At 41.5% G+C, this 15,678-nt stretch overlaps 1 protein-coding gene across 1 annotated transcript in view; it reads left to right on the plus strand.

The window, feature by feature from the left end:
* The window catches only part of LOC148008376 (histone acetyltransferase GCN5-like), an 81,635-nt gene extending 68,710 nt beyond the window's left edge, over window positions 1-12,925 (plus strand). Inside the window, exons 7-11 of the mRNA XM_087674266.1 lie at window positions 8,230-8,284; window positions 8,401-8,519; window positions 8,605-8,698; window positions 9,264-9,405; window positions 9,492-12,925. Coding sequence (XP_087530392.1) covers window positions 8,230-8,284; window positions 8,401-8,519; window positions 8,605-8,698; window positions 9,264-9,405; window positions 9,492-9,552 — 471 coding nt within the window. The 3' untranslated portion in view covers window positions 9,553-12,925. The remainder of the gene's footprint in view (window positions 1-8,229; window positions 8,285-8,400; window positions 8,520-8,604; window positions 8,699-9,263; window positions 9,406-9,491) is intronic.
* Window positions 12,926-15,678: the final 2,753 nt, after the last annotated feature.

A 15,678-nucleotide genomic window follows, 5' to 3' on the forward strand; every position in this document is an offset into this window, starting at 1 on the left:
CAGCTCCGTCTTTATTCCTTTAGGCATATTCGTTAGTACTTTAGGGTGCCTTGTGGATATAGGGACATTTGGTTGTCTGTACAGGACAGTCTTTAGAGGTTCTTTCCTTTGCGTGTGTTACAACCATTGGATCCTTTGTGTGACTGGATGTTTGTGCTTCCTAATGATTTTGAGAAAAGGTCAGCTAAACATATATATCATTAGATGGTGGACGCCAAGAGATGGGTTATGGGAAAAGTGAATAGGTTATGGCATCGTAGGGATAGTAAAAAGAAGTGGCCAGAAAGGTTTATCCAGCTTTGGAAGTCTAAAGTCCGGTATCAAGGAAAAGTGTTCATGTGGCACTTGCTCATTCGGGGCCTTCCAACAGGAGAAGTGCTTCATGCTCGAAAGATCTCTACTGGGCGTTGTGTTTTCTGCACTATGTGTGATGAGACATTGCTTCACCTCTTTGTTTCCTGCCCTGTTGCACGGCAGATTTAGAATTTCATTTCCCGTGTGTGGTCCTCGGTGACTCAGCACTGCCTATCAGTTCGTTCGTGGATTATGGGAAATATGTCCTCCATGTCCTCTTTGAGTTCAGATTGTTCCTCCCTATTTCATTTCCTTAGATGGACAGCCCTGTGGCATACATGGCGTACTCGCAATGCCTTTATTTTTTATTCAACAACGGGCATCCATGGCCATGTGACCCGTGTGTGTGGACTAGCGTTATGGGAAATCTCCTCTATGATGTCAGCAGACCTGGTTCTTCCAGATATTGCTGCTCCCTGGCTAGCGATTGTTCGCTCTACTCCAGTTGTTCCTTCTGTGATCTATTAGTACCGTTCATGTAATAGGTGGTTCTGGTTGTTCTATGAGCTTGTAGGCCTCATGTTAATATTAGTTATAGAGAGAGTGAGAGAGACAGAGTATGCTGAGAGAGTTTCTCTGATGACCTGATGGTTTGATGTAATGGAAAGTAAGAGATATATAGAGAATGCTGACCTGATGGTCTGATGTAAATATTTACTACTTAATCAAAAAAAAAAAGAAGAGAGAAAGAAGATAGAAAGATATATTAACATCTACGTAAGAGTAAGTGGCCTATGACACAATGTTGAGAATAACTATACGATGGGGATATGCTAGCATAGAACAATGTCTAGTATTGTCCAAATTGGTAGAAAGTAAAGGAAAACCTAATTTGACAGAACTATTTGCAGAAATTGTAATGGAGACTATAAGCTATGGCTGATCTCAAGATCTGCACATGATCTTAGCTATAATGTGGTCCCTAACTGCTCCACTGATATGGCTGGTGGTGTGCCTTGTAATAATGACTCTGATCCGGCTACAGTGCAGTCTCCTTGGACATGGTCTTGGTAGATGGGGCGGTCATGCTCAAGGAATTGAAATGGTCAGTGTTGCTAGCATGAAGAATCCATGTGTTGGCCCAAGCGCATTATGTTCAGATGGTGGAAGCTAGTAGTTCCACACATTGTCAGGCCCTAAACATCAGATTGTAACCATCGTGTCAATCCCATCGAGATTGCACTCTGCCTTTAGATAGGTCGGTTTCATCGCGACAAATTGTTAGGAGACAATTATCACCACCTCTGTTTCTTCTCATTGATCGTTATAGAATGTAGCCTGTCACCGCCCATCCATATATTCTCTCTCTCTCTCTCTCTCTCTCTCTCTCTCTCCCCCTCCCAATAACATGCCACCCACCTCTTTCTCTCTCCCCATCACAATATTCTCTCTCCATGTCATGACATTTTCTCCCCCTGACATCACCACCATCCTAGGTTCTCAACATCAATGTTTAACATCAGTATTCATATTGATATTAACGTTAATAGTTACGCCAACATTAAGACTAGCAACACCACTGATGCTAATCCGAGCTAGAAGGCTTCAATCATCGACAATGGTCTACCATAGCCTCAAAGTGGCGATTCCTTGGGTTTCAATTGTCACCACCAACAAAGATGCTTGTACACAAGCAATACCTTAACACCAACCTAGACATGTGCCCCTATGTAGGCTCCTCTTGCTATGGTGTTTCATACCGCCCTCAACAAGAGGAAAGTAGAGTTGTTAGGCATGAACCATCATTGTTCCATGAGCGAACATTTCATTTGTTCACGTCATCAAATCTTCCAGCAGACAATAGGTTAATACTTTGATGCCAATGAAACATCCCACCTAAGATTCAACTTGCACATGAGGCACAACACAAGGTATATCCACGAACATATGGGTAATGGATATTAGACTCATCTCCTAGCCATAGAACCAAATGGGCTCACCCCCAAGCTCAAGAGCTAGTAGCAACCAAGATTACGACCATGTTTCAAGAGTTGGTGTCCCGTACCATTGGTCCACACCATCCCAGTGTGTAGACATATTGGCCTATGTACCAAGAGTCCAAGAGTAGTGATCACACAATGATGTGTTCATTAGGACTTTGAATCCTATAAATAGAACTTGGCTACCTTAAGCATAAAGTGCCCTTAGTACATTTGCACTAAGTAACCTCATGACCATTGTGACCAAGGATGTAACACACGAGTAGTGGAGGATTTGTTGCATGACTTGCATATTGTCTCTGTATGGGACTATCAAAGTTTGTGCTTGGTTCTTGCATATTCATGTGTATGAGGTGCAATTCTTCTTCCTAGTCTAATAGTGTAGCCAAAAATCCATATGGCGGATCAAGGAATGGGTCCCTCAATAATTACTCTCTTGAATCCCATTGTAGGCTCTAGAGAGCCCTCCTAAGATAATCCCTAGCAGATTTAAGCCTAGACCTTTTCGACCCCCAACGGCGTTCACCATGCCCATGCCCACACTTGGATCCATTGTGCACACTTCCAGCATGCATGGTGGGTACTTTCGGATTAATTTTCAAGTGTACTTCACTCCTCCACTCTACCCACCCTATCCCCCCTACCCACATCATCCTTCTTACAGCACTACCACTCTTGTTGCTACGGTCAAGAATGCCTTCACCGATAAGGCTCATTTCAACGGCTCAAATTTCACCACTTGGTAGAACTTCATACAACAAGTGCTAGAATCTCGGGGATTTTGGGACCTAGAAGTTGTGGTCTTGAGCCTATGCTAGATCCTTGACTTTGTTATCCTCAATACATTTGTCAATGGAGAGCTCAATGCCACAGCCAATGTTGATTTAATGTAGGGGTCGCTTCTTGAGTTGCACTCTCAGTTACAACATCTCCCCCTCACATCTGAGCATTGGAGTCATCTCATTGACCGCTATGCAACGTGAGATCACACTCATTTAATTGTAGGGGTCACTGCTTAAGTTGCACTCTCAGTTACAACATCTCCCCCTCACATTTGAGCATTGGAGTCATCTCATCGACCCCTATGCAACGTGAGATCACACTCGTTGTATTAATCTTGACTTTGAGCTTCAAGAGCTTTGCATTAAGGAAGGGGATGATTTGAAAGTCAAGTTGGTCGAATATAGTTGGTTGTATTGAATTTGCCACTACTCGCTCTTCAAAGTCAAATGATGATTAGGTTACATTCTTATTAAACAAGTTGCTTGAAAAATACTTCCGCTTCATTCAACACATTTTCTTGTTGCCTTGATTGCCGACCTTCAATGAGTTTGAGTGCTAGTTCTTGTATTACACAAGGCTGTATGATCAAGTCCACCAAAAGTCTTCCACATACTCTTTTTCAAAGAGGGGTTTGGTTGCCTTTTCTTCAGAAGGGAAAACTGGCGGTGGCAAGAACTCACAAGATGCGAAGGCAAGCCATAACAAGGGTGACACCCTTCCTTCAATGGAAACAAAGAAACAAAACCCATTTGGCAACAACTCCCTTAGAAAAATAGGTTTTGCACACACTGCTAAAGATTGGGCCATGTGGTGTCGTACCAAGGCCTAGGGTATTTCTTCTAAGAAACCTTAGTAGACCACTATGACTGCCTCCACTCTTGCTGGACAGTCCAGTGGGGCTATGCCCCCCACTACTGTCCCATCTGCTCCTGTCCTAGTGGCCGCTAGACGTCGTATGTGGATAATTTCCACAACCTATATCTTTTAGTACTCTTGAAGGATTCGATGACTAGTCTACTAGTTCCTTACCCATAGCATTGTTTGCATCCATTCTTAGGACATCCTCTGCATCTCCATCTTCATTTCTCCACCTCATCAAGCATTTCATTGGTAGTGATTTGTTGATGGATGTATGTGATGGTGGCCACACACTTGTAGTTTTCTTCTTTAGTCTTCTGCTCTATTTACTCATATATATACACTCATTGCATTGTTTTTTCATTTAGCATTACCTTTCTATTTTGTTTTGCTTTGGAGCATCTCACTATTGATCTTTGTTTTGCACATTTGGATTTCTCTTACAGGGTTTTGTATTTCAATGTAGGGTTAACATGCAGGTTTGTAGTAGTTCTTCCTAGGTTGGAGACTTGGGATGTGCACTATTTCTTTCATGGTTTCATCTTCCTTGGAGACGTGGTCTTTTAACAACATGGAGGCTTCACTTCTGAGGCAGATTATGCAACATCTCTCTTGATGCTATCATGGGTTAACTTCCCTTGCTCTCCAGTCAGAGTGCTTCATCTTCATCTTCATTCATCATCATGGTACTCTGCACCACACGAAGATCGACATTAGGCTTTACTTCCTCTTTTGACATCAACATCGAGGCATGAGAGGGGATTTCTACCCTTTCTTGGTATTGTACAGGATTTGGCACTTGTCTTCAATATCAGCCCCCTTTCCCTGTTGTACCTTCTCCTTTGCATTGCATGACTTCATCATCTTTGTAAAGGTTACTTGGGCAAGTGAACAATTTTCCCACAAGTGACATTGTCAAAATGGCACTTGCTATATGCGCATTCTCATCATGTAGTGCACTACTCTATGCATCTCATTGTGAAGAGCACACTTGCACAGATCCTGAACTGTCTCCATTGGCAGTTCTTTATCACCACACTACCATCCTTCTTCACCCGTTTTTCTCATCATCAACACCCTCGAGTGGTTAAGTTAGCTTGTTTGTTTTGTGATGTGTTGGATTTAACCATCCCTTTTCAATTTCCTCATGATTCATAGTTACTTGAGAGGTTGCAAACCATATCTATTCTCTTAAAAAAAAGTTCAATGTAGTTCCATTCACCTTTGTAGAACTTGGTAGGCCATTGGGCAGCCGATGTATATCCTTAGTGTGATGCCCTAGCTGCTTGGGGGGTGGGACGCCTTGGCGCAAAACAAAATGGGGCTTGAGTTTTTCTTCTAGTCCCTTTTTTGTTCCAATTTTGGGCTTGAGAGAGGGTGTTGAGCTAACATTGATTAGCCCTTTGGAACAACCCCAAAACAGTAAATTACCAAAAGTTTCATTAACCCCACGTGAAAACCTAATTTGGGAGGATCCTTCTGCATCTATAAATAGACAGGTTGTCCCCCCATTCAGACCTATCCTTTTCTTGCATATTTCAGCTATCATCCCTCTTCCACTAGCTGTTCAGCCCCTAACGACTGCCACTACATGGTCTACATTGTCACCCAGCCTTCTACTGTTGCCGATGATCAGTTGTGATAATCTTTAGCAGGTCCTTTTTGTGTTTTCAGCACTTTTCTTCATCAGCCTCCATTTCGACTGGTGGTTACTGCACTCAAGATTTGCCTTCAATGGATGACACACATCGACATCTCCCTCAGCCGGCTCCCAGGAGAGCCATCGGTTGTTGGACAGCTTTGCCCTTGAGCATTCTGTATGTTCTCGCATTCATTTGCAACCTTGATCCATTCACTTTAGAGTTCTCTTTCTTCTATGTTTGTGTTTGTGTTTTTGCATTTTGCGTTTAGGTTTGAGTATTGCATGTCATTGTTTGAGTTTTTGTGTTTTAGTCGTGGGCATGTGTTTCCTTACTGCAAACCCTAGCATATCTTCACATCCATTGCTTGGAGGACTATGTTTCGCTCCATCCATAGAGCAGCTCTTTCCCTAGTCATTGACATCTCTACCCGAAGGCATGCGTTTCACTCCCTTCACAGCGCAGAATTCCTCTAGGTGCTACCGCTTGATAAGCTAGGACAGTGTAGTCATCTTCCAGCTTTTTCTCCATTGTATTAGCATGATTTATTCTGCATGATTTAGTGCTCATCATTCTTCACTTTTTTATAGAGTTTTATTCTCTTAGTGTTTGCTGTAGACTCTGTGTTTCTCCCTGCAAACCCTACACTCCCTCTGATATGGTATGAGTGCATACTGTGCTATCACTTTTCTTGAGAGTTTTCTCTTCGGATATAGCGAGTTGTAGCTGATGGAGGCCAGATGGAAGAAAAGTTGGGATAGGTAAATGGATGCCTTTCATACATGTGGATCTGTCTGTCCAGAAGGGGCATAGGGCCTCTGCCACAAATAGGAACAAGAAGGGAGCTAATGGAAAGCTTCGTCTCGCTGATCTTTGGATTCTGAATCCTTTTGCTTTGGCCCCACCAGTCATAACCTAGCTGTGTTAAGGGATAAAGAGCTGCAACTCCTTGACCCGCTGTTCTTGGAATCGTTTCCTTAGCATCATGCCCTCTTGCCAAACACATATGATATGAGCTAGCTTGTAGCGTTCGTAACTCCAAATGCTTGCATCAATTTCAGGAGCTCCCAATCCACATCATGTCTAACCTTCTCAAAGCTGAGAAGAAGCACTAAAGCTTGCTGTTCTTGGAGTGAGCAAGAGCAATATACTCCCAAAAATTGAAGATATTGTTCAAGATGTTGCGCTCTCAGGCAAAACCTGTTTGGGTGAGTGGACAATGTTTGGCATCAATGGGGCTAGTTTGAGACTGATCACCTTTGCAAGGATCTTGTAGGAAGTTCTGAAAGAGTGATTTGCCTCCACTATGAGGCTTGGGCTGATAAGATCCCAGTAGCTTGAAAACGAGTTATCCAGTCCATCTTCTCCTAGATACTTGCTTGAGGGCTGTGCCAAAAGTGCCTTTTCCAGCTCCTTTGTAAAGAGGGCCATCATATGCCTGCTGAGCCTATCTGTGACCATCCTCCTGGCGCTCTGCCATACTGTCTCTTTGTCTTTCTCATAGCCCGTGGGTCTCATCATACATCCTAGCAAAGCTGTGCAATACTTTGCAGCCACTTAAATCTGCCTTTAGAGAATCCTGTGGAAAGGCTCCATCAGCTCTCTTGAATCCCCATAAACCTTGTCTAGAGTATTTTGGCCCTGTGATGCGAAAGAATCTGTTAACCCTGTCTTCAGGTTGAGTTTAGAAGGAAGCTCTGGAATGAAAACTGTAGTCAGATCTAACTTCTTGGCATCAATCTCTACTGTGGCAATCTGCATCCTCTCAGCCACACATCTGCAACTTGGACGTCTCGCCTCCTCCCTTTGTAGTGCAGCCACTAATACCCTAGTGGTTCTCTCCCTCTCTAGAAGGCCTTTCTCCTTGGGGCCTCCTCCTTGAAGAAGGAATTAATCTCCTGTTGGCTCTCATCCAAGTCTCTAGCTGCCTGTCAACTTATACAACCCCTTCACAAATACAGAAATTTATTTTTTCTGAGATTGAGAACTTGCTTTGGACCATTTAAGTATCATCACCTATCATAAGTACCTTTTCCCATACTTGTATCTTAGGTTCTTCCCCCTGGTTTTGTGCTTTGTATGTAACTTGTGCCAAATGCAAAAGAATAACTTGGCATGCGGCACCATACCATTTTTGATGCAATCCAGCAATGGGATGCTTCTCTATGATGCAATAGAAAGCTGTTCAATTTATTTTGGTGGTCTGAGGTGTCTGGTTTTGGATTTGGCTTTTCACTGGATCTGCATTTAATGAAGAATCTGTGGAGAAGAAGAATGCCCAATTTCAATGTTTAGCCATGTGCCTGAAGATCCATGCAAAATCTTCAGCCGGAACTATAATGGGAGTATTCTATTGAGTTGAAAATTTTGTTTCTCTGTATATGCTGTGCCCATATAAAGCTAAAGACCTACTGAAGTATCTCCAAGTAGACAACACTTCCATAACACTAATCATCATTGAGTAATGCCTGAATGTTTTTACCTAAAGAAAATAGCATTCAAAAACAACTCAACAATGCTAATAGTGATGATAATGTCAATGGTTTGTGATGCTTATATCAGTTCCATGGTGCGACTGTAGGTGTTAACCCTAATGATAATATGGGATTCAGGCTAAAGAAACATTGAGTGCTTATGTAGGTTTTGTCTTGCAGAAGGAGGCTGGTATACCACGACGACCTTTACGAGTTGAGGATATCCCGGGACTTAGTATGAATTTCTGCACTTAATGTTGGAATTTATGAGCATTGATTTCTTATATGTGTAGTTAGTGGCTCTACAACTAAAATACTTGCTTGTTACTTCCCCAACGTTTTACTGTAAAGAGGATGCTGGGTGGTCACCGGAGCAATGGTGTAATAGTCGAATCCGTCTCATAAACTCCATGACAGAGGGCCCTCCAAGTAGATTGGCTTTGCATGGTTTTATGCGTGCTTTACTTAAGGTAAGACAGTCAAAATGATGTTACTTTGCTTCCTTGAAATACTTCTCCTTTAGCTTTACTATCATGCTCGACTTCCTATGGTCAGGCTGTGGTAGAGCATGCAGATGCGTGGCCGTTCAAAGAGCCAGTAGATCCACGTGAAGTACCTGACTACTATGACATTATCAAAGATCCTATAGGTATTGCATTCTCAGTTGAAATCTTCTGTTTCTTTGCCATTTGTTCGCAAATGTGAAAGGGAGAAACACCCGCCCGGGAAGGGGGAGAGGGGTGTGTGGTTGGGACAGTTGTATCAACATCCAGAAAAGGTGGACATGGCCCACGAGTTCTGAAATGTCTATAGCATGACCAATTAAGTAGATGATCATGGGGACTAAAAAGCACCAACAGAAATCATCTTTAGACAGTATGAATGCGTTGAAAGGTGCAACGTACTGCACAATACACTCTCATACAAATTGGAACAGCTAGTGATTTTACAGCTAGGTGCAGAGAAAGCTTACGATCTTGAAATACATATCGATGTTTAAATATGCCCCTAAATCCTGCTGAGTCTCTTTCAAATTGACATCAATCCTTATTTCTAAGTAGTTTGTGCAAAATTTACTGCTTGTCCTCCAGTCTTTTCGTTATGAATGGGATTGTTTTTACATCAGTGAAATTTAAGATACAATAATTGTAAAATCTAAGCCATGCCATCTTATTCTCGTTCTGAAAATACGTGTTCTAATGGATGCTATGTAGATTTGAAGACCATTTCTAAAAGGCTGGACAGTGAAATATACTACCTTACTCTAGACATGTTTGCTGCTGACATGAGGAGAATGTTTGCAAATGCACGGACTTATAATTCACCAGACACTATCTATTTTAAGTGTGCTAACAGGTGATTCTCATGTTTACTTTTATACTAGAAGAACTATGAGTGATTTGTTTCACTGCTAGTCTATTGACAACTCTCAAATGATGCAGGCTGGAGGCATTTTTCAGTAACAAATTACAGGCAGGGATTCACACGAGTACCCGAACATAACTTACCTGTTTTGATTGTGAATCTGTTTGAGACATGATTTTTGGAAAAAGCAGACAGAATGTAGCAGCAGTTGTGGGAGGCAGAAAACTTTGAAAGTAAGATATATGATATCTTTGGGGGAAATGTAAGAAAATCGAGTTATCTTTTTTACCTTGGTGCCCGTTTTCCAGGCAGTTCTATATGAAATTGACCTTATAACATTATGATTCTTCCAAGTATCTCAGTTCAGCAATGTCTTTTGCTGCAATACCTACTGTGATAGTTGTGGAGGTGCTAGCTTGTTTGCCCTTGAAGAGGCGGTGTGAGCCTCCTACATGCTTTTAGCATACTGGGGACATAGCTCATGCAGTCAAGGGCAAATTCATTTGAGTTAAATTGCAAGACCGGTTGCTGCACAAATGAACATTGAAAGTTTACATGTTTGCAGAGCATCAGAGAATTTTTTTAATGGAGGTGTTGACTTCTGTTTTGTGTAGTTTAACATTATCTTGCAATATGCTCTTGGTTTGAGTTCAACCAGTAAATTATAGCAGATGACTCATCATACCTGAGCAAAGGGTAAAATTTAAAGCTTCCTGGCTATTTTTCTAACCAATTTAAAGTAGCTTAACCTTCCACACTGTGTTTGTAAGGCTCTTTTTACACTTACGACACTGAAGATGTTGTGCCTAGTTTACATTGAAGAGGAGATCTCAGTATTCATCGAATAGGTGAGTAATTTCATGCTTTGATGGGAGACCACGGCTTATAGTTCTAAGAATGATGCTTGGTGCCAGGCTTGACATCACCTGGCCTTGCATGTCTTCGTGGATTTGTCAACCCACCTTGGGTTTTGTGGTAGTGATTTGTGGAATGGTTGAGTAGGTGTCCTATTGGGGTTGAAGGGTTCGTTGAGCTAGTACCACAGTGGTGCCTTTAAAAGATTGCAAGTGCTAGATCTCTTCGCTTGTGCATTAGCTGTGCTGCTTTTGTGTCAAGACCAGTCAATGGATTTCACAGTCAGTCAATCATGATTGAAAAAGGAGTGGAGGCATACCAGGCATTTTATTTCTCACTAGTTGCCTTTATTATGATGTTAAGTCTTCCTTTCAGCTTGTTACAAGGTGGTGGCCGGGGCCAACCAAACTTTATGCTGACTGATAGAGATCATCCTGGCCAGACGAAATGCTTGATCTTATTGCATGGATGTGGAAATGCCATGACCCCCACTGGTTTTGATCCATGGCATGGTGAGACACACTGAAGTGGGGACATGGAAGAAGGCAGTGATGGTCTGCTGTGAATGCTGACTGGTAGAGATCATCTGGCCAGACGAAATGCTTGATCTTATTGCATGGATGTGGAAATGCCATGACCCCCACTGGTTTTGATCCATGGTATGGTGAGACACACTGAAGTGGGGACATGGAAGAAGGCAGTGATGTTCTGCTGTGAATGCGAACTGTGTTCCTTCTCTCTCAAACTCTGATGCTGATTATGAGGCAAGCTTAATCCCAATGTGTTGCTGATCTGCTTGCTGGTGTTTTAGATGATCATCAGAAAGTGTGCATGGAAGGTGAAGAGAAGGATTTTGTACTTGATGTTGACAAAGTTTGCAAAAATGTTCTGTGCTCATGGTAACCCTGAAACACCTTTCACTAAGTGTGAAACACGAAACACGTTTCACCAATGAAACATTACAATATGCAATATTTTGCATACCCATTTCACTCCAAGGGGAAAAAGCAATTTCTATCAAAAGCCTGCTGAATGTGTGTATTCTAAGTGTGTTATTTTGGTGTTTCATGTGGTGTTTCACTTATGATCCACCCAAAGGTGAAATATTTCATGCTGAAATGAACTCTTCAGGGGTGAAACATTTCTTTCACAGTGGCATTGTTTATGATCAGATATACTGTGGAGGCAAGGTTCTTTGCAAGATATGACCTTCAACTAAAGAAATCACTCTAGTATCCTGGGAAAAGCTCTGTTTTGGGTGCTGGATTTGGTGTATGTTATGCCTTGGAAGTCTGTGGAGTTGGGAAGGGACTCTCACAAAAGCTTATAGTTCACAGGCTTTGTTTTGTAGGTTGAGTCCAATAAACTTATCCTTGATGTCTTACTGGGGTGGAGGCTTCTCAAAACCCGAAATGGATGTTCTTTGATAATCCAGGTCGTGTCTTGATCATTCGAATAGATTGGCCAGGTATTCAAATGGACATTTGTAGAATTCATAGCCAAACTAAAAGTAGTGAAAGAATCATAATATGGAAGACCGTTGCAGAGCCTGATATTTAAGAGGCCAAAGTAGACAGTGATCTTAACACGATTGAAGAGCAAAACAATGCCTCTTCCTGTTTAGCTGTCATTCATGGCAAAGTGAAGACGTTTGGTCAGAAGCTTTTGTGCTGTTGAATTTGGTAGATGTGCACTGTCTTATTGATAAGCAGTCTTTTAATTGCTTGAAGGACCAGCTAAATTGGGCCAATTAGATCATCTCTCTTTCTCCAGACATGCATGATGGGATCAGATGGATGCTTCATAAAATGTCCATGCACATTGACTTCCACGCAAATTTTCAGAGCATCTTCCTGTGCTTTTGGTTTTGGATTGCAGGCTGTCAAGGCAAGTGGTGAGAATAAGTCCTTTTTTCCTGGGTTTCAAAAGGTTTAACAATCCTGATATCAGTAATCTATCCCAGGCTCACGACATTGTTCACCAAAATTTTTACAGGGAATATAGAAGTTTCTATTGCCACACATAACTGACAACACTCGGTTTGATGATCCTGGCGAAATTGATAGATATGTCACCTCCATTTCATGGATCTGTATGCATCAGATGATGTCAAATGTATGAGGCTATTCTCTTTTGCACCACAAAAGTGATCCCTGAAGATGTGGCTATTCAGCTGGAGGTTCAATTTCCCGAGGAAGGACTGCGTACTGCTGTAAAGAATGTTGATAAAAACAAAAGCCCTGTTCTGATGGGATGTTGGTTGAGCTCATGTTACACAATTGGCAGCCTTCCAAGCATCTGGTTTTGCAATTGTTAATCAGACTTGATCTACTGGTTCTTTGCCCTCTTCATGGACAAAAGAGTTCTGCTGTTAGTCTAAAGAAAACTGCATGCATTTCATTTATCATTGGCCTTTATACAAGATTTTTGCAAAGGTGGTCAATAGGATCACCATCGCATTGTAAACACATCTAAACAGGCACTAATATGGCTTTGTGAAGGGCAGGTCCTGTGTTCGAAATGTGATGATGGCCATTGATTGGGTAAATTCTTCTGAGCAAGAATCGGTCCTGCTGTACCTAGATGTGGAAAAAGTTTTTGATAAGGTCAGACCTAAGTTCAGAGATTTATGGAGGTCATGTGGTTTACTAACAAATTGGTCAGTACTGTTTGATTGTTCTTGGTGGTTCAATTTCTCAAGCTTTTCCAAGTTGTTCAGTTTTAGCTCCCTTTCCTTAAGAGTGCTTAACTAGGGAAGGCACTAATATGACTTTGTGAAGGGCAGGTCCTTGCCAGATAGTGTTCCAAATGTGATGACGGCCATTGATTGGGCAAAGTCTTCTAGGCAAGAATCAGTCCTCTGCTGTACCTAGATGTGGAAAAAGTTTTTGATAAGGTCAGACCGATGTTTAGAGATTTATGGAGGTCATGTGATTTAGTAACAAATTGGACAGTACTGTTTGATTGCTCTTGGGTGGTTCAATTTCTCAAGCTTTTCCAAGTTGTTCTCTTTTAGCTCCCTTTCCTTAGAGTGCTTAACTAGGCAAGGTTGCCCACTGATCCTCTTTTTGCCATGCTAGATTCTCTTGCTCAGATTAGCTCAATAGGGGGGGGAATTAATAAGCAAGCAGTTGATTGGTCAGACACATTTTGTTTATGTTTTTGAAGGCCAACAGTACAAAATTGAGCAAAGCTCCTCGCTGTGGATCTTCATAAAATATTCCAAATTCCAAAAAAAAACTGAGAATGCGCTCCTAAAAATCTGCTCTCAACTGAGGCAAATGATTGTGGATTAGCCCTACTATGAAAAGATATCAAGGGTCTGGAAAGATAGCTGGAAGAGGACAGGTCTTAAAGAATTTAGGCCTTCCTTTGGGAGTAGACACCTTGGCTAAAGACAGATCTGATTGGGCCTTGTACAAGTTCAAAAGAATTTTTAAAGGTATTAGACCACCACTTTGTGGCTCGCACATATTTGGATTCAAAAAATTGACTTAAAGTAATCAAGAATATGATACTTCAATTTCTGAAAGCCTATTGAGCAGATTTTGTGTGCTAATAAGATAGAAAGAAGATTTGTAGCTCCTCTCTCTCTGGATTAACTGAAATCTTTGCTTGTGGGGGATGGACTAGAATTCCCGAAGGTGACGATTGAACTTATGGCCTTGATGGGCAGATTGCTTCTTTCTAGCAACTTGAGCCCTGAGATGAGTTAACCATTAGATTCTACGGAATGAGAATATGATCTTCTGTTCTTTGAAGACAATACTTGTTGAATTGAGGGGCAGTTGCTTCTTATTTCTGGAAGCAGTCTGAGCCTGGGTTGTAGAGGTAGAGTGTGACCTGTTCACCAATGGGACCTTTCAAAGTAGCATTTGATTCTCTCATGCTCTTATTGCCTGCAGAAAATAGGCTTTGTAAAAGATTTGTGTCTGGGGCTCACCTTTGGCAAGTGCCAATCCATTTGGTTCAGATGGATTGGATAACATTTGTTAGTGATTGGGTAAGCTCTTGTCAAATCAGGTATCTGTTTTGTCCTGCAGTTAATAAATAGTGGTGGGAATCTTTCACCTTCTGAAAGTTTGAGGGCTATTATGAGGATATCTAACTATGCTAGGACTGCTTGGAACAATCTTTGTAAGTCTTCCAACAAGCTGCTCCATCTAATCCTTCAAATTTGAGTACTCGATATGGGAGCTCAAATAAAAAAGAATTACAATCCAGGGTGATCGAGCAGCACTTGCATAAGCTTTGCAAAGCCAGAGCTAGAATCTTAAACTGCGGAATTCAGATTTCAGATGAGGTTATCAGATAGAGAGTCTGTTGCTTATGGTCTGTAAGGTTCCCTCTCTGAAAGACATGTTTGGAGTTTCAGATGCTAGGGAACTCCTTGCTGAAAGCAAATTAGCTGATGGGTGGGGGGTGTGTGTGGTGAGCAAGAGAGTTTGAAATATGTACTGTGGGAAAGGGCAAATTGGACACTGCAGAGCTAAGCTTTTTATAGCTTTCATTTGTGACGACTTTGTTTTGTTATTTAGTTGTCTGTTCAAAAATTAAGACTTCAAATTTAGTATATCTAGACTTGGCAGTTAGATTTAGGCTGATAGAAAGATCATGCCTCAATATGAAGGCTTTTATCTCTTAATCTGCTTTTTAGGCTCTTTGGAGCTCGAATATCACTTTTCAAATAACTTATTACTTCGCATCCAATGGGTTTCACTGCCTGTGGAGGTGTAGAAGGTAAGTGATTGATCCTTAATGACTGAATACAGGTTAGTAAAAGCTGCATGGAGGATGCATCCAGGCATTGGTGGTGCATCAACAGATGTATTATAGCAATTAGTGCATCCACATCTGTAGGTCTTTTCTTGAAACCATTTATTGGTATGTGCATACTGCATGCATGCTTTTGTTTTTCCAAAAAACTGAAGAGTCTACAAATAATACTTTAGGGGAAATCCCCACAAGGCAAAATACAAAGTGCAAAGAACCTTGTAAAGAGTAGCAAAGCACATGATGCCATGGTTATATGAATAATCAGTCTTGTGGGCTATAATGCCATATCATTTGAGTGGCTGTGTGAAAAATGTGCTGGAGTCCTAGGTCCTTGGAGATGTATAGCATAGCTGCACCTCGTAGTCCAAAATGTACCAGTCCAAAATGTACCAAGCAAGATTACTAGCAATCAACTCCCATCATCGCGATTTTCTTGGGTAAATTGTGCTTGGAAGTAATCTAGGATTGTCTTTCCGAGGATACTTTTGTGTGGTTGTCTTTTGTAATATATGGGTGTATATGATTGATTGGAACTGAAGAGTTTGACGAAATGTAGAATTTGCATTATGCATCATTCTAGTTGCTTACATCATGCATCTCTAAAGGGTCCCATAAATTATGGATGGAGTGAAC

Source organism: Lygodium microphyllum, unplaced genomic scaffold (assembly GCF_053477565.2).
Source record: "Lygodium microphyllum isolate KBCC unplaced genomic scaffold, Lygodium_microphyllum_v1.1.10 scaffold_154, whole genome shotgun sequence".
NCBI classification, from domain to species: Eukaryota; Viridiplantae; Streptophyta; class Polypodiopsida; order Schizaeales; family Lygodiaceae; genus Lygodium; species Lygodium microphyllum.